Source organism: Trachemys scripta, chromosome 5 (assembly GCF_013100865.1).
Source record: "Trachemys scripta elegans isolate TJP31775 chromosome 5, CAS_Tse_1.0, whole genome shotgun sequence".
In the NCBI taxonomy this organism is placed as follows: domain Eukaryota; kingdom Metazoa; phylum Chordata; order Testudines; family Emydidae; genus Trachemys; species Trachemys scripta.
The window spans coordinates 53,524,743-53,549,054 of NC_048302.1; the positions used below are offsets into that span (position 1 = coordinate 53,524,743).

At 41.2% G+C, this 24,312-nt stretch overlaps 1 protein-coding gene across 1 annotated transcript in view; it reads left to right on the forward strand.

Annotated features, from left to right (window-relative positions):
• SMAD1 (SMAD family member 1) overlaps positions 1-24,312 on the forward strand; it is a 71,221-nt gene that overhangs the window by 25,428 nt on the left and 21,481 nt on the right. The window contains exon 2 of the mRNA XM_034771817.1: positions 6,827-7,443. Within this exon, the coding sequence (XP_034627708.1) occupies positions 7,044-7,443 (400 nt within the window). The 5' untranslated portion in view covers positions 6,827-7,043. The remainder of the gene's footprint in view (positions 1-6,826; positions 7,444-24,312) is intronic.

Below are 24,312 nucleotides of genomic sequence, written 5' to 3' on the forward strand. Positions count from 1 at the left end.
GTGTAAAATTTACACAAATGAGAGAAATTCTGTGGTTCGTTGCAGTGCAGTACTCTGATCCATGGTATTTATATTAATAGCTCATACCCCATATATACACCTACAGCTATAATTGAATCAGTGACAATTCAATTCTCCCATGATCTAGTTCCAACATGAATTAAAAACAAATCTTTTCACTGATTGCTGCAAGAATGGGGGGCAAAGGGAGAGCTTTTTATAAACTAAGCTTTCATGCTGTCTTGTTCTGTTGCAGCACCTTTTAGCTGAGAAGCTACTAACTTTGGTATGGTTACTACAGCAGCATAGCAGTAGTGCCATAGTGTAGATGCTCCCTATGTAGATGGAAGGTATTTCCATTGAGGTAGGTAATCCCCCTCTCCAAGTGGTAGTAGCTAGGTCAAAAGAAGAATTCTTCTGTTGACCTAGCCAGGTCTACATTACGTGGGGTTAGGTCAACTTACTACAACACTCAGGGGTGGTGTATGAATTTTTCACCCCCTTGAGTGCTGTAACTAGGTTGCTCTAAATTTTATGTGTAGACCAGGGCATAGTTTTGTGTGGGGAAAATATTTTTGCAGGGAGCAAAGTGGGAACCAAAAGCAGAGAGGAGCCACTCTTTCTGTTGCAAGTGCTAAATATTGTATTGAAAGAAACGAATCCCTGTAAATAGGGTGACCAGATGTTCTGATTTTATAGGAACAGTCCCGATTTTTGGGTCTTTTTCTTGTATAGGCTCCTATTATCCCCCCCCCCCCCCCCCCCCCGCCTGATTTTTCACACTTGCTGTCTGGTCACCCTAGCTGTAAAGATGTGAGCTTCTTTCAGAGAAGTGAATCAAATGACTATTTGCTAAGAAGCAAATTAAAACCCCTTGTTGTATTATCTCTTTATGCCATTAATAACTAATGAAGATTGAGAAAAGAACCATGGAACTAGGTGTGGAAAAATGAATGGGGGGAAAAAAAAACCTCTCTTAGGGGTTGTGTGGATTTCCTTGATTTCCACTCCCCCTTGGCAGTCTCACAATTTTTATGCCTGAATTTGTTTGGTTTTTATTGAATTGTACTCATTTGAAAACCTTTTTACTGGAATTCTTTATTTTGTCTGCCCCACTGAGCACTAAAGTAAACACTAAAGTCAGTACAAGAGTCAAAGCTACCTCCTTGTTTGTCTGAACCTGGGGCTAGGGGTTGGTTCCCTTCCTCCATCAGGGGTGGTAATTTGATTGTTCTGACCCCTCTCCCCACCCACCAAAAACCAACCTCTTATCCAAATGAAGATGGTCTGTAGGAATCTGTCTTGTGGGCACTTGAAGGCAGTAAAATATTCACCATCAAACTAGTCACTCGGTGTTGCTGACCGATTCTTAGTTATAATTGTCTCTTCATTGGATGCTAGAAAGAATAATCTCGCTGTTAGGGAAGCTGCCTAGCTGAGTTTTGTTTAAATACAAAGCAAATAACACAGCTGTTTGTGGCAGTTTTGTTTTAAACTGCTTGTTTTTAAGTATTTCTGAAAGGTCCAAAGACTAAATAAAAGCTAGCTAAAGTGAAGAAAGAATACAAAGAGGTAGTTGCATTTGAAACAAGTTTGTTGATTTCAGCTTAGCCACAGATAGACCGAATACACAAATAAAGGTATGTGTGGTTTGACACAAGGATTGGTTGCTAACTGGACAGGAACTAGATTTCCTTTAAACCGGGGTCAAGAACATATGGAGATCATCTTATTTTTCTGATTGTACAATACCTTTGGGATAAACATACTTATCTTCAAGGACTGGTAGTGACTTGCGCAGACACTTTTTTTCCCCGAGAAGGGCACGTGTATTTTCTGGGGAAGAGAGGAGAAAAATCTGTCATCTGCTGACTCGTGTTACTTTATTTTGCTCTTTAAACTGATAAGACCACTTTGTGTAAAAGTAATACAGGAAATGATGCATTGCAAAAACCAAAAGTGGTAGAAAGGAAAACGGAATGTACTGGCAAAAGCTCAGAACCATGGATACACTTTATAATTCTTGGAAATGAAAAAACTCCACCTATGCTATCTTTTTTTTTTTTCTTCTTCTTAGTTTAATACTGTTTTGACACTAGAATTCAGTGTTAGAGCAGTTCATAGCAGACTTCAGTGTGTAACAGTTTCAACACAATTAATTTAGAAATGTGTGTTGTCTTTGTCCCATTTATTTTGAATAGATTATCCCGTGTAGCAAAATGTAAGTAACTTTAAAAAGAAGCAGTCCTAAAGCAGACTATGGTGCATGTCCATGGAGGGAGCTGGCTAGTCATATGATGTTGGCATTTCCAGCTGCTAAATTTCATGCACTTCAATGATGGCTAGAAATATAGGCTTTCCTAATATTACTTTTTCTGTGCAGTTGCCACTGGGATGTAAAGGAATTTTGAAGGGGTAGAAATGTGGTTCATAAAACCCTGCCCTAGTCTGTTGTTATGCAATGTAGTATAGATGGGTGAAATATAAATGTGGGATAAGTCCTGTTGAGTCTTGTAGAACTAGTGTACAAGTCCTTGCTTCTATAGTGTGTGTGTTTTTAGCCACCGCTAAATGTACAGAATACCTTGGTATGACACTTACTTTTTAAAACCGTGATGGAGTTATTTTTGAAAGCAGAAAAAATTGCAAATCTTGTTCACCTTCCACATTAGAATCAATGAGACTACTAGTTTGTGCAAGCAGGATTTGATCTATTGTGTTAAAGCAGTTCAGTAGCAATAAATGAAGCCCGAATGAAGATACCCACAACTAGTTAATGTTCAGCAACTGGCATTAAAAGGACACCATTATGTAGGCCCAAGATTTAGGGTTTGTAAAAATAAAATTGATTAGTTTAAAATCTCTCCATTCTAATGGAAACAGTTCAAAAAAAAAAAAAAAAAGAGGAAATAAACATTCAAATGGCTAAAACTTAATGAGAAACATGTAGTATTGTGCTAGTGGATGTGAACCTGGAAGCAGACTATAAATAAAAGTGAAACTGATGTGTTTTTTTTCATTGTCCAATCTGGAAGGATTGACATTGTTGCTGGCACAGAGGGCCTGAGGGGGGTAACAGTGGGGTTTGTTGCCCGGTGTGCTTCGCGCCAATGAACACACCAGGGTGGAGAAGCAGACAAAGTTTATTCAAGAGCTCTGAATAGGCACTAGGAGACCAGCATGTCTCAAATCAAGCGCTCTGATACAAGCAGTTTTTCCCTTTTTATCCTTTCCTTCCTCCCCGCCCCTCCTTCCCTACCTTCCCCCCCTTCCTCCCCCTGTAGCAGTTACATTAAAGAACCTTGGCTGTGTAGCTTGTTCTCAATGTTCCCTTCTGCAAGTTATTTTGTCCTTCAGCTAGAAGCATGTAGATTCCCCTTATCACTACCACTTTCTAGCTGCTGGCCTGTGAGGTTAGTAAAGTTTAACATGGAGGGGCTTTGGTTCACTTTGGCCTAGAGTGGGGGGGCTTCATCGACTCTCGTGGTCTTCCACCCCCCTGAGTTACCAAGGGTAATGCTTAGTGACACCAACAACATAAAGAGTGGAATGTTAACTTTCAAAATTATTTCATGTGGAATAACCTAAGCTTGTAGTAACATAGAGAAGGCTCTTTTTAAATTGAAACTTTTAACCTGTTAGGTTCCTTTTTTTATTATTATTATTTTTAATTTTTTTTATAAAGGAATGCTTTTAGCCTGTGCAGTTTTGGAAATCTGATCAGAGCTCAAACAGCTGGTTACTTTAGATGTGTCCCTGAAGTCACAGCCACATTTGGGAAAGGAGGAAAATCTCTCTCTCTCTCTCTCTCTCTCTCTCTCTCTCTCTCTCTCTCTGTTACGTATTGGAGAGTATTCTGAGAGTCAAGACTAACTTCCATTACTTGCCAGTATACTCTAACCAGACTTGTAGCTCTGATGATGAGGTTCTTAACTTATCACAGCACTTAATGGAACACTTCACAGTGCACATAAGAATAAAAAATCATATCCAGAGCACATTCAGTGGTAGTAATTGAGTTTGAGTTCATCAAATACAGCAAATGTCCAGGTAACTGAATATATTCTTAATTTTGTTCCAGGCTCATGAAAATCTTCCCATTTCATTGACAATACTATACAAAATTTGATTACTTGAATTCTTAAAGCTTTCTTAAGAGTGGGATAAACTAGCACCAAGTACAGACCTGGATGAGTTATAAACAGTGTTGACATTTATTTTTTGCATATTTTATATTTCATACAACTTCAAGAGCAACATTATCCGAACATTTTCATGACAAAATACTTTAAGGTGTTTCATTTTAATTGAAAGTACTCCAGGTATGTTGATGCATATGGCAAAACCACTGAATAAACTGGTGACAAATCCTCATTCTGGCAGAGTCCACTAAATAAATGTAAAAATATATCTGGTGACACATAGCTTCTGTCACTTTAAAGATATCTCTTGTTATGTACCAACAATTAATGCTGAAGACTTGGTGTATGATTCTGTTCAGAACTGCATGTGATTACATCTTGTTTTTTTCCCCAGATGGCAACAGTTTACCCCAGTTATCTAAAATTATTTTCATCATTTAAAATAACAACCTGAAACTATCATGTGGCCCCTGGGAGGGGTCCATATGAAGTCATGATGGCTACTTTCTACAGCCTGCATGTGTGGCTTGCATTTTTTTTTTAATGTGACCTGGGTATTGACAAAGAGATCCTTGGTTTTAAATCTTTTGTGTTAAGTTTTAAGTCAGTCTTTGAAAAATAATTTATTGAGATGAACAAGCTGACCTAATTTATTTCAGGTCACAGTATTCACAAACTCTCTAGTTGCAGTGGCTTTCAAACTCTGGTCCCTATATCACTGGTGATCTGCAGAATGCTGGATGGTCATGTGCTGCTGGCTCTCCTTGTTATCAGCTGCTAAGATGAAGACAGCTAAAAATACTTTTTCCACCTAAGCATTTGCTATAAACTCCATAGGGCTGTTAAATTTGTGAATGGAAGGCAGGGTGGGTTGATTTAAATCATAAATTTTAATCATGATTTAAATCAGCAAGAAGGAAACCTTAATTTAACTAATGTATTGTAGTTTTGCTTTTTTTTTTTTTTTTTTCCTTTTTCTTTTATAAAGACAGATTGACTCTCATTGGCTGGTAACATTAAAACATTGATTTTCAACTAAACATAGCTTTTACACTAAATTTGGTACTTTTTTTGCTAACCAGGAAGATATACTGTATCTACAGACATTTATTTAAGCAGTAATATAGTTTTAACAGATTTATTCAGGTTCTTATTGTTTATATTTTCACTGTTAGAAAATGGTGAATGATTCATTTACTAGCTTAATTTTTTACTTTCGATTTGCAACAAGTTGTTTGCATAGAAATTGGATTTCTTTTAAAATGCACTAAACCAGGGATCTCAAACTCAAATCAACATGAGGGCCAAATGAGGATTACATTGGCCCAAGGGCTGCATCACTGATACCTTTTCATATAAAGATACAAAAGCCTGCACCAACCCCCCCACTCTATCCCTTCCATGAGGCCCCACCTCTTCCCACCCCTTCCTCGCCCTCATTCCAACCCCTTCACCGAAGTCCCCACCCCTTCCTTGCCCTCATTCCAGCCCCTTCACTGAAGTCCCCACCCTTGCCCTGCCTCTTCTCTGCCTCCCCTGAGCACATGGCTCCCCACTCCTCTCCCCCCCACCAAAAGCGCTAAGCGCCACCAAACAGTTGTAGGCAGAGGAGCGGGGACACGGCGCACTGGAGAGGGAGGGGAGAGGAGGCAGGGAGTGAGGGGAGCTTGGCGGCCACAGGAAATAACTCTGGGGGCTGCGTGTTTGAGACCCCTGCACTGAACCAGCCTTTTTTTTTTTTTTTTTTTTTTCCCGGTAAAATCACTTTAAATGTGCTGGTTACACCAAAGGGGGCAAAACCTAATCAAACATGTTTTTTATTTAAAACTGATCTTTAATAAACAGAGGAGATACTATCTGTAGTTAGAGAATTTAACTGATTTTTTCTGGTTATTATGTCCTTCAAGATTTTTTAGAACTAGTAGATCTCATCAGCTCACACCATGGTGGTTTTTTTTTTTTTTTTCTTGGACATAAGAAGAGAAATTTTCCTGCTTTTTCTTACTCCAATTTGATTTTCTTAATTTTGAATGCACTAGTCATTGAACTGAATTAGTTGAATAAACTAAAATGAAGAAAATATTCTTTTGGACCTGCAAAACAGGCTGCTGCTGTTGTTGTTAATAATTAATAATAATAATGTTTAAGCTGGTTTAGAACTTCAACAAACTCTGAGTCCTGGTGCTTATCCAGTGACTTCTATTGTTTCAGTGATTTGCCTTTTTAAAAAACTTCAGCAGCACACATGTACAGTGTAGTATTAAATTTAATGCAACTGATCATCATAGTGAGTTTAGGCCTTAACATAAATTGTCATAATTTCAGATTTAATTTATTTAGGTTTATTTTAAAAAGGGAAATGTGTGCAATTGTCAATGGTAAGAGAAGTGGTCTGTGAAACTCACTCAGTGTCAAGATGTGGTTCACGCTGAAGTATTTGAGAACCCCTCTTCCAGTGTCATGTGCACAAATCGATCCATGTTCTGTAATAACTTGGATGCTGCCAGTTTAGTCAGATTCTGAAGGCTGTCAGCACTTGGATATGTGAGGTTTTTGGTTTGTGTGTTTTTATCATTCCAGTTTCACATCTAGACATGTTTAATTGTTGTCACTTACTAAAAACAAATTTTCTCTTCTCTCTTCCCCCGTCCCCTCCTCTTCCCCCCCTCCCCTCCCCACCTTAGGCGCTGGACTTCAGTTTGAAACACAAAGATCACTTCTGTCAAGCTGGAATGTTAGTTTCAGTTTCTCGAGACTTCAGAATCGGAAAGCCAAAGGGAACAGTATAAATCCAGGCAAACCTTTGGTGCCCATTTATATACAAGATCTGCTGAGTCCATTTTTCAGGGAGCAATCTTTTCTGTTGTTTCTTCGGTATCCAGTGTGACTGAGTTGATCACCATGAATGTGACAAGCTTATTCTCCTTCACAAGCCCAGCAGTTAAGAGGCTGCTGGGATGGAAGCAAGGGGATGAAGAAGAAAAATGGGCAGAGAAAGCTGTTGATGCATTAGTTAAAAAACTAAAGAAGAAAAAAGGTGCTATGGAGGAACTGGAAAAAGCATTAAGCTGTCCAGGTCAGCCCAGCAACTGTGTTACAATTCCCCGTTCCCTGGATGGCAGGCTTCAAGTTTCGCACCGGAAAGGGCTACCACATGTGATTTACTGTAGAGTGTGGCGCTGGCCAGACCTCCAGAGCCATCATGAACTGAAACCACTGGAATGCTGTGAGTTTCCCTTCGGTTCAAAACAGAAGGAGGTTTGCATCAATCCCTACCACTACAAACGGGTGGAGAGTCCTGGTAAGTTTTCTCTCTCACTCTCAATTCTTATCTAGATAGTAACATACAAGTCTAGTAATTAAATGATCAGATGGCTGGTATCCTATTAAACTTAAGCAAATATGAATGTCATGTCTCAGACTATTCATAATTTCAAAGAGAAGTGATAATACAGTAGCTTGCTCTTTCACATGCTGGGGGCTATAAATATGTGTAAACGTGTTCTTTGGCTATAGGGAAGGGTGGTCTGAACACAGGACTGGGAGTCAGGAGGTCTATCTTCTCCTAGCTTGGCCACTGAGTTTAATATTAGGTAAGTCATTCACCCTCTCCATACGTGTTTTATACAGGCTTGCAGATTAATGAATCCTAAAGTGCTCTGAAGGTCAACATTAGTCAGGTAACTCTTTTTTTGCAAATATGGCTCGATGTGCAGACTTGTAATTCTCACAAAAAAATAAAAATATAGGCAACCATTTGGCCAAGTCAGAATTTTCATTCTCAAAGAGATCCTTTCATCTTTATATCCTTGAGGTTCAGAAGGGGGACAACCAATTGGGAAGATGGTATGTGGCTGTTACTAGGTGGTTCCACAAAGGAATAATTATATTTATTAGTGGAATAGCACGTTAGGGCAGCAAAGTGTCTTTCTGTGGAATGTAGCGCTGTGGGAAAATGTGGCATATACGTGTACAAACTTCATAGCAGTGATTTGGACCTTCCAGATCAGAGTTGAACTCTAGCTACTGGCACAATCTTTACTATAGTTCTGTAGTTGCATTTCTGTATTCTTTCTAGAAAGGTTCAGAATTTGGCTTATACTTTAGTGACCAATAGTTTTTTTTTTTTTTTCTAAATACACATACATAATTTTAAAATCCATTTCATGCACTTTACAGATGTGTTGGTTTCCCCCTCTTTTTCCACTCTTAAAATGTAAAATCCTTGTTTGGCACCACCTCCTTCTGTTCTTGCCTTTTTAAGGCACTAATCCTGCGAACACTTTTTAAGCACAGGCTTTATTTGCTTGTGTGAGTAGTCAGATTCAGTTCACTGGAAGTATTCACATGAATTAAGTTAAGCATATGCTTAAGTATTTGGGACTTGTCTACACAGGAGGCTTTAGTCACCACTGGTGTAGCTGTACAGAGGTAGTTGCACCAGTGACAATCCCTAGTGTGGCGGTCCGTCTCGGAGGGAGGGACCTGCTGCTGAAGTCCCGCCAAAGAAGAAAGCGGCGTGGTGGAGCTGCCTCCCATCGCGATCGCGGCTTCCCCCTGCCCCTCCTCCCCCCACCGCTTGGGATGGCAAAAACCCTGGAGCCGTCCCTGGTGGCTGCAATGAACTAGTAGTTCGTCATGGCTTATATTTGTGCAGTGCATCTATACTAGGGATTTGTACCAGCAATTATATCTGCATAGCTACATAGGTAGCTAAAAACTACAGTGTAGATAAGACCTTATATTTCAAGGTGGTTGTTTTTTGCAGCTCTGTTTTGTAATGTGCAATGCATATTTATGGTGCTATATACTATTTCCTTTCAGCATTTAAGTATGTATTTGGAAACAATCCAGACAACTAAACTAATACCACAACATGCACATTTTATGCAGCAGAAGCTTAAAGAATGGTCCTATATGAGAAACCTAGTTATAAACTCTTAAAGTTTTCTGCTCTTTAGACGTGAGATATTAAAATGAGCAGTTGTCCCCGACTATGTCCTTTATGCATAGACAGTTGGATCAGATGTGTTCTGTATCCCAATGTACTGAAGGCTTGGATGCCTTTATATTTAAATAAATAAATAAATTAAAATCTTAAGTCATTGAGCAGCAATAGGACTTCTGCTATTAGAACATGTTTCTTAACATTATGCTAACTCTGCTTGATTTAATGTTGGCAACAGCTTACTGGTTTGGTGTTTGAGAATGTTCTCATCTGGTTGCAGAGTATTTTTTTTAAAAAAGAAACTACAAAAATGTCATGATGCTGCAGCAAGATAGGCAAATAAAATATACAGTAAACCCTCCAATGTAACATCTAAAATATGTCATCAAGGTTGTATCTGGTAGCTTACAAACCATCCATTTACTTATCTTCCTGGATTTAGTGTCATTGTCACTTTTATTCAGTTTTGTTATTTTAAATAGTGTCTTAAGGAAATAAAGCTAAGATTGTACATTTTGACTCCTGGACACTCATTTAAAGAAATAGTATCAGGGGGTAGCCGTGTTAGTCTGTATCTACAAAAACAACAAGGAGTCTGGTGGCACCTTAAAGACTAACAGATTTATTTGGGCATAAGCTTTCGTGAGTAAAAACCTCACTTCTTCGGATGCATAGAGTGAAAGTTACAGATGCAGGCATGTAACTTTCACTCTATGCATCCGAAGAAGTGAGGTTTTTACTCACGAAAGCTTATGCCCAAATAAATCTGTTAGTCTTTAAGGTGCCACCAGACTCCTTGGTGTATTTAAAGAAATGTTATCCAGATACAGTTAAATATTTGAATGCAAAGATTTTAGTTGAGCAGTAAAAAAAAAAAAAAAAAAGCCCCACTTTACTTCCTCTAGTTCTCATCTTAAGGAAAAACTACACTCTCTTGGTGAATCACCTTATAGGCTCCAGTTTCTTAGGACATTTTCCCAGCTAAAGGGAGGACAGAACATATTCAAATACTTAGGAGGCCATGGAAATGTTCAAAAGCTCACACAAGCCTTGTGCAGTCCTCTCAATCAAAATATTCTGGAAATAACTGCCGAACAGAATGCAGTTTGAACTTGAACTTGTGCTTAAATGTTTTGCTGAATCAGGGCTTTAGGGCCTGATCTAAAGGCCACTGAAGAGAACTAGGGCAGTTCTCAACCAAGGGTATACGTACCCCAGGGGGTATGCAGAGGTCTTCCAGGAGGTACATCAACTCATCTAGATATTTTGCCTAGTTTTACAACAGGCTACATAAAAAGCACTAGCAAAGTCAGTACAAACTAAAATTTCATACAAACAATGACTTGTTTATACTGTTCTGTATACTATACACTGAAAATGTAAATACAATATTTATATTCCAGTCTATTTATTTTATAATTATATGGTAAAAATGAGAAAGTTAAGCAATTTTTCAGGAATAGTTTGACACTTTTTTGTATTTTTAATGTCTGATTTTTGTAAGCAAGTAGTCTTTAAGTGAGGTGATACTTGCGTGTACACAAGACAAATCAGACTCCCGAAAAGGGTACACTACTCTGGAAAGGTTGAGAGCCACTGAATTAGCGTATGTCTACATAGCAATTACACACCCATGGCTGGCCTGGGTCAGCTGACTTTGGTTTGCGGGGCTCGGGCTGTAAAATTGCAGGGTGGATGTTTGGGCTCGGGCTGAGGTCTGACCCCAAACATCTACCCTGCAATTTTACAGGCCTGCAGCCTGAGCCCCGCAAGCCCGAGTCAGCTGACCTGGGCCGCTGCGGCTATTTAATCATTGTGTAGACATATCCTTAGTCTTTCTATTGACTTTGGTGGAATTTGGATCAGGGCCTTCTTCTCCCTGAACCTCAGTTTCCCATCTGTAAAATGGGGAGATGTCCCTTCCACGCTTCACCTGTTATAAAAGGAAATATAAAATTATGATGGACGCAAGGAAACTAAACGTTTTATTATCATTGTTAGTAGTAGTATTACAGTAGCACCGAGGACTCCTAAGCATGGACCAAGACCCCTTTGAGCTCAACTCTGTACCAACACCCAGTAGAACAGAAAGATAGTCCCTGCCCCAAAGAGCTTACAATCCAAGTAAAAGACGAGACAGAGACATGGGAGAGTACAAGGAAACAATGAGACAATATTGTCTAAACATTCAAGACAGCCATGCGGTGGTGGAAGGTGTAAAACACACTAGCTGAGTGAGCAATATAATGACGATAAATGGCGTGTTAGTTCCATTGTTTTGGGGGGTGGAATACTTAGGAGGGGATCAGTTAAATGGAAAGCCAAGGGAAGTAGGAGTGAGGGGAGCAGTGCAGGGAGGAGAGGGTAAGGACAGACAGGAATGGAGTTAAGCAGAGGTGAAGAGAATGGGAGTGGGAGATCTGGCAGTTTATAATTAAAATAGAGCACTGTTCTGAGACCTGTGCAATGTCTAGACATGATAGTTTAAAAATTCTAGCACGGGGGTGTCAGGAGGAGGAGGGATGGATTTTATGTTTTATTATAGGCGGTGGGCTGGGATATAAACTCAGGACTTTGTACTCTCCTCAGTGCACAGTTAATGTCCCACTGATGTTTGTGGGATGTTTGTAGAGAGATCTACGGGAGAATACAGCTTTTCTGTATCAACTGAAGTTGTATTTATTATTCAGTATCTTATTGGCCCATTCAGTACCCTGAGTGGTTGGTTGTGTTTTGGTTTTGGTCTCCTCCTTGGTTTCTCTTCCTTTCTCTGTTTCTGTCCTCTTCTGTCTGTCAGGTTTCCTCAGTTGTTTCCTCTTCATTTTCTTCCCTGTAACTGTCTTCAGTTCCTACCCCCTTTAAGGTTTTCACTCTCATTTTCCCTGTTTCATCTTCTAACATTCTCAGGAATTAATAGTTGATGGTGATGATGATGAAATGTAAGTGGGACCAAAATTTCACTACCTCATGTGAGCTGATTTGGCCCATGGGTCATATGTTTGACACCCTTCCTCTAAAATAACGGTGGAGGCTTTTACTCATATGGACAAGGTGCAAAGTAGGGGGAATTGTATACTGTGTGTGTGTGTATGTGTGTGTGTGTGTATATATAGTTACATTTTTCCATTTCAATATCCTATTTGGGGGTTTTTGAAAAGCTGGTTCATAATAAAATAAATCTACCCTTGATATGTATAAAATCACACATCACTCTACACTGGGGAATGAAGGCCACAAATTTTTATGGACACTTCTGCTTTTTAAAACTTGTGGTGCTAAAGTGATATTCATCTCTTGTACACAAGATGAACATATAGATTTTAGAAAATACCTACAGATTTGAACATCTCATTTCTAACCCCAGATGTCATTATTTTTTTTTTTTTTTACTTTTTAAAATTTAAAATATCACATTCAAATAAGGTTGTTTTTTGTTTGTTTGTTTTAAAAAGCAACAAACAGGAGGCTGAAAATATAAGAGTTGGCTGTTATGAGACACTGGGGGAAGGGCAGGAGAGGAGGCTCCTGGGAATTTTAAGACTGGAGAATCTAGGCTTTGTTGAAAGCATGCTTCTTCGTAGACTGCTGGTATAAGGAAGAAAATGCTGAGGGAAGCTTGTCATCTGGCAAACAGCTATAAATTGTTGGAATGCAGTACCTTCTACAACTGTGTTGGAATAGCTCAACAGTTGTCATTTTATGCAGAGTCATTTGTATGCTGCACACTTGCTAGTGCAGACAATGGTGTACTTAATGGCTATATCAAATCTGACTGGCTGCTGTTGGCAGGGCAAGGCAAAGCTTTTAAAACTTGCACAAAACTTTTATTTAAGAACCTCTTGAAAAAATCTGACTGGCCTATTTAGCATGACTCAGTCTGTTTGCCTCTTTACGTTTCACTCCTTGATTTAGTTAAAGGTGACCTAAAGGCGGTTTTAAAAGCTGGGATTATGGTTTTTTGTGTGGCCGGAAGGAGAGAGAGACGGTCAAGGGTTTATTTTTCCTTCCCTTGGAAAGATCAGGAATGACACCTCAAGTTTTGCTTGGGGAACTTGTTGTCAACTCTCTTGCCTTAACTGAAAGAGGAGGAGTGTAATGAATCTTTAACCAAAGCTTAATTTCTCCCAATTGCTACTTAGTCTTTTGAGTTATATGGGGGTGTAAAAACTTTTTTTTTTTTTTTAATAAACTGGAAACAGTTTGACCGAAAATCACTTTTACTATCTTGTCTCTTGCATTTTCATTTCACTAGTTTTCTGGTCATCATAGTCATACAAGCGAGACAGGACCTGAGTTTCTAATGTATTTTAAAAACAGGCAGAAAAAATGGTTTAAAAACCAAACCTTAGGTTGTCTTTTATACATCATTCTGAAATTTTAAAAACAGTAGTCATGCTCATGGTATGGAATAACCATGAGATAACTGGAACATCTATTAATTACATGGATGGGAACAGGAATGGAAAGTAAAACAGCTAAATGAGTTTGAGAGTCAAGCTAATTAATTTGCTAGCAGAAATTTCTAATCCATAATTTTTTAATTTAACTTTTTTTCTGATATTTACTCATGTGAAGGAGGGTGGTTATGTACAATACACTAAGTCTTCCTTTTTGGCAATCCCTTGCACTTTTGACTTTCTCCAAACCTGAGGTGACCATCAAATTCTAAGGACTGTTGAGAATTTAACATGCAGTCAGGCTAGGAAAAAAACCTGTTGTCCGTTAATCCAAGTAAACCCAATTCCTGCTCTGAATGATGTGGGTGGTGGTGGTATTTTTATTGCAGTAGTTTGCAAAAGCAGTTGATGCCCTGTTGAATTAGGCACTGTAGATGCACACATAGCGAAAGGGTGATATAAAACATAATTACTCACAACTAGTTGCGCAAATTGCTGATCTAAACTTCAAAAATCCTATAGGTATTGACTGGCTCACTGGTGCATCTAATCTGAGGCTGAAAATAACTGGTCTGCTCCTGCTCCAGTTTCCTTGTAATTACCAATAACGAATGGATGAAATGGATGATTAGCTCAGCTGGCCTATTCCTTTTGTTAAACTCTTCCTCTGGCTCTGTGCAGCCAGTTGTGGCCTATGCCCTACGCTGAGGAGAGTTGATATGACTAGTAATGCATGTACCCTGCCCAAATTGCCATATGAAGCACAACTGCCACTTGGTGGCCTTTACTGGGAAACTGAAGTAAGAGGCCAGTTTTTATTTTCAGTCTGAAGACTGATGTTCCAGTCAGTCAGCACACCTGGGATTCGAAGTGCAGGTCAGTTAAGGGTAGGAAGCAACATGCTAAATGTATAGGAGGCTTCTTGCTGCCTTAGCAGCAGAGGTCTGACTCTGAGAAACAGTAGCCATGTCATGTTGTCTTCATCCCCAGCATGGACTCCTCTCATGCCCTCCGCATGGTTCTTCAGATTTGGCTTGATCATTTTCCTGAGTAACTTGCTGTCTAAATCGAGCCTGTATAATCAGACACAGATGTGTGGTGTGTTGTGTTAGAGTGAAATTTTTTTTTTTTTTTTTTTTTTTTTTTTCTGATCACAAAGGCAACCCTGTGATTCACCAGAGAGGAGAAAACCCTTAAGTGGTGACAGTCTTGGTGACAGTCTTGGCTAAGCCAGTTTGAGATCCACACTGTCCTGAGATAAATCAACTTTAAAATGTGTCCTAGCTTGCATTTCGTCTCATGTTTCATTAAAAACTTGTTCGTGTATGTGTTAAAAATAATGAAAGTTGTGCTGTGCCTCTGAAATTTGTACCCAAACTGGATTCTCTCTCTCCCCCCCCCCCCCACCCGCATCCACCTTATGGGGATTTAAAAGGCTTTCTCTCTGGTCCTAGGATCACTATTTAGAAAACTTTACTGGTCCTGCAATTGTTTCTGGCCCTTTAAATATTTCATTCTTACCTATTATCTTGCTTTTTTCACTGCACTTCAATTCTGATGCAGTTTTAGCCAACCTAAAATCAAATCACTAAAATTAGTACTTTATCATTTGAACCTTGGGTTCCATACTTGGTATGCAGTTTCTGTTGGTGTGGTTTTTCTAGTGATTCTCAAGGTAACAGCTGCTAAATCATTTCAGAATTGAATTTGGGACCAAGAGAGAAGTTATAACAATTGGCAAACTTATTCTTAAGCACTACTATCTTGTGACCTGTCTGGCTAGTGTAAGGATTCCAGGACTGATCAGTAACTCCCTCCTCCTTCCAACACCTGGGAGAACTCTGATCAGCACTCAGTTCTCTGCTCTGTTTCCGGCCAGATGGGAAAGCTTTGATCAGGAAGACTAGAGGGAGCAGAGTGGACCAGCTGTGTGCAATACTCCCATACTGCCAGCACTTTTTGAGGGGAACATTAGACAGTAATAGAATTAGAGGTGGGGGAGGAAAGCAATGGGGAAAGACTATAAAAGAACAAGGGCAAAGGAGAAGCTGGTGCTGCTCCAGTCTGGAGAATGGAGAGGGGAAAAAAATGAAGTGTCCTTTTCAAAGACAGAGAAGATAAATTGAGTGGAAATCATCCAAGAGGAGACAAGAAAATGGAGACAGGATGAATTAGAGGTGGAAGAAGAAAGGGATGGGAAGGGGGGTTGGAGACAGGGAGTTAGTCACTAGCTGACTTAAACAAGGAAAAGAAAAAACGGTCTGACTTGTATTTAGTGAAATTCTTGTTTCTAGACTTTTTTTTTCTCTATTAGGCATCCTATAGCTCTGCAAGTTCAGGGATGGGAGAATGCAGAGTGTCACTGGTGAGAGGATTTGTCATATTGCTTCATAATATTACTGTTGGGCGTAGCTTTAAAAATAGCATGTTACAACAGGTGTGTACAATTCTAGGATGTTTCCCCAAAATAGCAGACAACTGCCAGTTTGTTTGGCAAGTGGTATTGAGCTTTCTTCATCTAATTTTTGCCAATTTCAGTTCTAAAATGCATCACTGAAAACAACTGGGAGGGAACCCAATTTGGGAAATATTTTTGTCATTCTCCAATGTGAACCAGAGAAGGGGATCCCATTATTGATGGATTTAATAAGAATAAATCCTTTTAAAAATTAACCAAATTCCTGTCAAATGTCACTCCAGACTTGAAGCTGCAAATCTTTTCACCTATATGGCAAATTGGTAGTGCTGCTTACAGGTGTAATGAGAAGCTCGATCACTTTAAATGTCATTAAATTAACATACACTGTCAAACTATTAACTATCCACTACAGAACTGTCAGAATTACTTTTGCCACAAGCTAATAAGTGTTGCTTTAATCATAGGCATGTAATTATTGCTGAATTCTGGAAGCACTTTGAACAAATGTCAATTTCATGAATCAGTGGGCATCCAAGTAAAGCCTCCAATGTTAACTGAGCATTATAATGCAGGAAACTTACTAATATTACTTGCCAAATGTGTTCTACCAGATGTCTGATTTTAAAATTACAGTAAATGAAGCAACAAATGTTTTAAACTAAGTCTTCAGTAGCAAATATGCAAAATGACAAATCGAGCTATGAAGTCTACTGAAATTGAGAAATAAAGTTAAGAAAACCAGACTCTCAGCTGTCTCCTTGAATGAATAGCCTGGAATGTGTGCCTGTCTGATCATAGTCACCCAAAACAGACTGCTGGATGGCTATTAATGAGCCTTTCCATTTACAGTTACTGTAACTTAAGTCCTGTTGAAGCAAACAGCTAAAATCTTGGCACTTCTACTTCTGAGAAAAAGTAAAGCAAAGTTTCACCACCACATGGCATAGAAAAACCTTGTTTGAACCAGGTGGTGTTAGAACAGCATAATTTAGCTAGGTCCTCTGAGACCAGCTTTGGATATAACAATATTAGTTATTGTTAAGAGCAACTTAATCCACACTGTAGAAATGTGTCTTTATATTTGGGAACATGTCCTGTTGTTAAAGACTACTTATGCTTGCCAAGGAGAGTCTTGTTCTCTTGCACTATCTGAAACATTAAGTGCATCAAAACTTTCTTTCCACTCAGTATTTAACCTCTGCAAGGAAAAGAGGGTTCTTGGCAAAAGGTTCCAACCAGCACGCTCACATCAACTGTTTAACACTACAGATGCCAAAGAAAGTCAAGCAAATTCAACTTGAGTCCTCAACTTAAAATGCACTAAAACCATCTTTATTTAAACTGAGGGGCTGCTAGCCAGTATGTCGCACCTGATTTCAACTGCTGAGGAATCGAATAGGAGGGAGATGTGGGTTTTTTTTTAATCTAAGACCTAAACCTTTTTAGAGTTTTATAGGCTAAAATTATTACCATATGGATTTCCTTCTCCTTCCTAATCATTCTTTTGCCACTTCATCCATACAAGATTTTCTATCTTGAATTATGAGCGCAAGCCTCACATTTCTATTTTCCCTTAGCTATTGATATTTCTCTTTAGTTAAAAATTAAACTGCAGGTTTTGTTCTGAATTGAACATTTCAAATAAAACAGCAAGTGACTGTGGGTAAATGCAGTTGAAAGTGTGTGTGTGTGTGTGTGTGTGTGTGGTATATGGTACTGCCCAGAGACCCTGATTTGGGATAGGGGGCCCCAATGTGTCAGGAATTGTACAAATGCTCCTTTGACTGTACCATGACTTGACAGATGCATACTACAATCTTAATAGTTACTCCTATTCTGTGCCACTGTGTGTGTACGTAATTAATGAGCTGTGCATATTTTTAATTTTTTGAGCAGAAAAAGCTTCTGTTGAAAAGGTGCTGCAGTTCCACCTTTTGCCCACCAGAGGGCACTGTGGCAATAGAACAAAGCAACTGCTCCCAGCCAGCTAGGGAAGAGAGAGAGAGCCTGCAGAGCCGCCTTCACAGTGCCTGTAGTGCCAGGTCAGGAGACAGGGGCTATGGGGAGACAGATTGTGTGGGGCTGCTGGGCAGTCAGACAGGCTTATCAGGGCTAGTGGGGGAGGACAGAATGGGAGTGGAGGCGCAGGGCCACATGCGGATTGGGGGAGTGTGGCTGAGTGGGGATGGAGGGACACGTGCCTGACTGAATGGGAGAGTCAGTCAGGGGTCAGCCAGGGTCTGCCTGGGGGAAGCTCCCTAACAGTCTCTCCCCACCCCCAAAAAAAACCTGTTCCATACTTTTCCCATCCATACCCAATAACCTTCCAAGTTCGCACCCAGGCTCCTTCCCAGCAGTTATTTCCCTCTCCCTCAGCTCCTCCATTACCCGACTCCACCCAGCCTTTGCACTGCTTCTGGGGGATGTGGGAAATATGGTTCTGTATTATAGTTTAAATGAATTATTACTCAGAGCTCTGTATTAACATGTCTAGTAAGGAAACTTTGTCAAAAAATATTTACTGAATCTTTTTTGCTGTCTGTATTGTTACAGACATACTTGCTGACAGCTATTTTGAACTAAATTACCAAAAACAATTGAAACTGGTGTGATTATATTGTGTTTTGACAAAGTAGGCAGAATTTTGCAGAATTTGAAAATATTATGCACAGAATTCCACCAGGAGTAAATAGTGAAAATGCAACAGCAATTCATCGTCTTATTCATAACTTTTATGGGAAAACTGGAATTTGCATATGTACCTGGAGTTCAAGAAGTAGTTTAACATCGTGGAGGATGGATGATCAAAGTATCTCTCCTTTCTCTTCCACTTCTCCCTTCCTCCCGTCTCCTCCATTCAGTTCTTGGCTTCTGAGATTCTGTCTCAAACAGAGAGAGGTTTACCAAAGTTTAGTTGCTAGCAGGTGGAGATAAATACAAAGCTGCGGGTGGCAAGGGAACTAAACCCTTTAATCTGCGCTCATGTAGGATGATGGCAAAACCAAATGAGGGAGAAAACATGCCCTCACTTGAAAATGTTACAGGTCCTTCAATTGGATTAATTTTTACACTTCTAAACATGAAGATTTTAAAAAGGAAATTCAGATTTGTTCTTACTCCACCCATTTTGTTCTGTTCTGTATTTCAGAAATAAAGTTGAAACTAACTAAAATTGCACACATTTCACTCTTCTCTGGGTGTTAGAAGCATGTGCTGCGCTAGTTTATTCCACTACTATTGGTTGGACAACAGAATGAAGTAATGGAGAGACTCATTGTACAGAAAAACAGAGCACAAAGAATAGGGACCAATAGGTTTCCCCTAAACTACTTCCATAAAGATTACCATTACTATTGAAGTAAAAAATGCGACTGTAATTAGAAATTTCATCTGGCCATTTATGGCTTCTTGTTTCTGCTAGTTTGTGTGTGTTGGTACTATAGGTTCTTTGATGAAATGGCCCTGTTGCTGTACTTTTGTACAGCACCAAGCTCATGCTTGGAACTGAATGTGGTCATATTCTTATTTACTATGAATAGTGTCTCTGTAAATCTATATGTAAATATCAGTGACTGACTCCAGATGCAAATTTACTCCGTTTACGAATAAGATGTTTTTCTAGCTGCAGTTCTGCAAACTTAAACTGAAATCTGAAAGTCAAGCCGGTCCCCCCCAACCCCTTTTTTAATGCACTGAGTGGTAATAATTTGGCCTGTAGAACCTTTGTTTTATGTCCTTAATTAAACGTGTACAATCCCCAGACTGCAGAAGCTGTCCGCAGTCTTCGGTGGAGTTGCGTAGCTTAACTAAGGACCAAATTTTAGACCTGGAGTTTAAAAAAAAAAAAAAAAAAAAATCTGGTGTTTGAGAAGATCTAGAATCTAGCTCTTTGTTTTGTTGCTTTGTTGAGCTATTGCTCTAATTGGTAGATAAAAACCTTACTTTAATTAATGAAGCAGACAGATGTGACTCTCAGATCTGTCCAGTTTAGATGGTACCTTTTTGTTAGCCATTTTTCTGAAAAGCACTTAATGAATACATATTTCCCTCATTAAATAGGGATATCTGTATTAACAAGAAACAAGTTAAAGATTGTCTCAGGTAAAACTAATATTGTTGCTTCTCACTGTATCTGTTCTTATTCATTGAGAAAGCTTGAAGAAATGTCTCCCTTTTCCTATCACCTAGAGCAGTGTCCTTCAGGTTTCTCCACAGCAAAGATCTATGCCCTACTAGATTATTTTATTTTATAGCAACATTTGTGCTGGCTTAACACCAAATAACATGCTCTCCCATGCTTTCTCCCCTTCCATTATCCTTTTCTGCTGCACTGAGCCTCGGTAATTTGTTGTTCCATGTGATTCAGGTCTTCAACATAACCAGAAGCCTACAGACTTAAACGGGGGAGTAAGAATGGTTTGTGTTCACACTAGCATTTTGAACTGTTACATATTCCTCCATACTTCTGAACAATCTCTGGCCATGTCTTCCCTGCCCAGTTAATTCGAGTGCAGATAACTGGAGCCAACTCCTCTCTTGAGTTGGCAGCTCTCACTCAGTTGGAAATGGCACTCCAACTGTCTAGTGTGTGTTCGGAGCTGCTAAGTTTGTAGCCTGATGGGCCAGCCGACGCCTATTAAAAGCACCACGTAACTCAAGTTTAAGGATTTTGGGGTAAAGGGTATGGGTGGCTTGAATTAGGGATAATGATGGGCCGGCTTTGCTTTGCTCTGTCTACCCCGTAGACTAGACTGAATTTTTTAAACATTTTGAAGAAATAATTGGCATTTATGTAATTGTAATAGAGCCTTTGGTGGCCAGGCAGCCTAGTAGCTAGATCATTGGTCAGAGTTGTTGGAGGAGGACCCAGACCCTCCCCAGGGCCTTGTGTAGTTCAACCCCTAAACAGAGGTTGATGGATCTGCCTCTCTGCCGGGGGGTGGGGGTGGAGGGGGGCCTTTCAAGACTTGTTTCCCTGAGCTATTTAGTCTGGGGCAAGGCCCTGGTAGCCCCACAGTTTGGGGCTTAGCTGCAGGCTCCCTTTGGCAGGGGAAGGTTTACTTTCAGGCAGCCAAACCTAGAGCTCCAGCCTTCTCGCCAGTCAGCCCCCAACTGAACCAGGCTCCCTTCTTCCCCCTTCAGGTCTGGCATTGGCTACAGGTGTAGGGGGCCAGGCTAGCTGAGCCCACAGGTTTTCTTTAACTCCTACTGTGCCAGGCGGCAGTTACTCTGCTCCTTCACATATCCTTCCCCCCTTAGGACACAATTTGGGGTCTGCCTCCCCTCCTTCAACTGCTCTTCACCATCCCATGAGAAGAAGTTGGCATTCAGATGGGCTCTCCCAACTCAGTGCTGAATGAGGAAGGAGAAGGGCTGGAGGGGAGAGGTACCAGCTCATATTTCGGGGGTTTGTATCCTTGATGGCATGTGGCCAGCAGAAAGGGACATGATCAGTGACTAGTGTGAAGGGTGCACCCCAAAGGCGATAAGAGTGAATCCACAGCCCATTTTACTGTTAAGGCTTCTTTCTCGATTACGGAGTGGGCCTTCTCCCTCGGGAACAACTTCTGGCTAATGTGTAAGATTGGGTATTCATCACCTCTGACTACCTGGGATAAAACAGTCCCTAGGCCCATGTCCGAGGCGTCCGTCTGAACTCCTTGGTGAAGTTGGGGCTATACAAGACTGGTTCTCAACAAAGCTGGGCTTTCAGGGTTTGAAAAGCCTCCTCACAGACTCTGGTCCACTGGATCATTTCTGGGGCTCTTTCTTCAATAGATTAGAAAGAGGGGCTGCAATGGATGAGAACCCTGTAATAAAGCGGCAGTAATATCCGGCCAGACCTAGAAACTGGTGTACTTGCTGCTTTGAGGAAGATGGGAGCTTGTCTGGGAGGGCCTGGACCTTGCTAATCAAGGGTCAGTTTGTGCCCTTTCTCAAGGTGTACCCGAGGTAGGTGGTCTCATCCTTACCGAGGTAACATTTAGTGGGGCTTGCTGTCAGGCCAGCCTCGAGGGACTGTAGCACTGCGGTCATGTATTTCAAATGGGTCTACCAGTCATGACTATAGATCACCACGTCATCTAGGTACGCAGCTGCATACCAGCTATGGGGGCGAAGGATTCGGTCCATTAGTGCTGAAATGTGGCTGGGGCCCCATGCAATCTCAAGGGTGTGGTCTGGAATTGAAAGCCTCAAGGTGGTGGAGAAAGCTATCTTTTTCCTGGATACAGATGTGAGGGGGATCTGCCAATATCCCTGTAAGTCCAGAGTGGCTCATCTGTGTGCCATCAGGTACGTTTTGAATTTTGATACAGCATTGACCTTGCAGAAGTCGATGCAAAATTGAGTGGTCCCCTTGGATTTAGGGACCAGTACCACGGGGCTTCTCCAGACTCTTCGATCACCCCCAACACTAGCATTGAGTGGAGTTCCTGTTTCACAATCTCCCTTAACTTCTGAGGCAGAGACCGAGGGTTTTCCCTGACCTTAACTCCCGGTTCCATCTGAATCTGATGGGTTATCAGGTGAGTCTGCCCTGGTAAGGTAGAGAACATGGAAGAGGAGAAGGCAGTGATCAGTTATGATGCCTGGTCTCTCTGCTCGGGGTAAGGTTGTTGTCCCCAATCTTGACCACACCTGGCATTGAGACCTCTGCAGCCCAAGGGCCTAGTTCAGGCCCTGGTGGGTAGGGAGCTATTAATAAGCTTTCTTGGGCTTTGCACGGTTTTAAAAGTTCACATGGTAGATTTGTTGTAGCTTACGCTTGTCAGTTTGCCTGATTTCTTATTTCACCTGTCCCACGCATCGGATGACCTCATAGGTCTCCCTGCCAGCAGGCTAGGAGCTTCGACTCCGAGCTGGGCAATAATAACAGTATCTGATCACCAGGCTGAAACTCTCGGAAGCGTGCTAGTTTATTGTAGGCAGTTTCTTGGGCATATAAGGGCAGGTCTATACTACAGCCGGGATTGATGCTCTGGGATTGATCCACCGGCGGTCGATTTAGCGGGTCTAATAAAGACCCGCCAAATCGACTGCAAATTGGTCTGCAGTCGACCCCTGTGCTCTACCCCTCAACCTAAGGTACGTCGACTCCAGCTGTGTTGTTCGCGTAGGTTGATTTACCGCGGTAGTGTAGACATAGCCTAAGAGGCTCTCCCTGGCAAATGAACCTAAAGCCTCAAGTTTCTCCCACAGGCTTAAGATGTACTGAACTATGTTAGCTCAAGATGGCTGCTCTTCCCACATTTCCTGAACTAGATCTAAAATCCCTTGGGGCTGCTTCCCATAGAAAAGCTTGAATAGCAAGAAGCCAGTGGAAGACGGGGGAACTTCTCGGACTGCGAATAGAAGAGGAGGGAGTAACTGGTCCCAGTGTCAGACATCCATCAGGACGAACCTTTGGAGCATTGTTTTTAAGGTTCTGTTACAGCGCTCCACCAGGCCCTCTGTTTGGGGGTGGTATATGTTGGTGGGGATGTTTGTAGAGTCTTGAAACAACTCTGCCATTTACTAAAAATCATCATCTGAGACATACAATGGGGCTCTTGGTTACAGCTGGTCCCTGAGGGGATGTCATCATAGGGGGACATGGCAGCTAGGTAATTCTCAGTCAGCTGGATAGCTAGCATCTGTCATGGTCTCCAGATGGTACCTCAACATCCGCTCTCTTCCCCCAAGGGGAAGGATCTGGACAAACTGCTCTAACAGGACCAGTTCAGCAACCTGCGCTCCTGACTTTGCCTCTCGCTTGAGCCATCTTCTGCATGGGTACCGCAGCTTCTTGGCGACCAGGCGGGGTTGGGTTCTCGGTGGGTACCGCTCCCCTTGGAAGCATTGACGGAATGTCTCCTCCAACATGTCTAGGGCATCGAATATCGCTGCCTTAACCTGGGCATGTTCCTTGGCGGCTGCAGGGTCTGAAGCACGATATGTGGTCTGTGCTACCCTGATTAAGTATGGGGCCAGCACTGCAGTCAATTGGCCTCAGGGCTACAGTGGCTACCTTCTCAAAAGTTTCTAAGAAAACTTAGGATCATCATCAGGCTCCAACTTGGTAAGCCTGATGGGGCAGGTTAGTTGATTCTGTTGGAGCACTCGATCGCAGTATGGAGGGCACCTGCTGGACGACCAGCTGCTGCTGCTGTTGCTGGACTTAGGGTGACCAGATGTCTTGATTTTATAGGGACAGTCCCGATTTTTGGGTCTTTCTTATATAGGCTCCTATTACCCCCCACGCCCTGTCCCGATTTTTCATACTTGCTGTCTGGTCACCCTAGCTGGACTGCCAATTCGTGGATTTGCTGCTGTGTGGCCATCTACTGCAGGAGTTGCTGCTGTTGATGGTGTGTGTTTTGCTCGGCCATCCATTTCAGCATCTGTTCTATCTCCATTCAAGAGCTT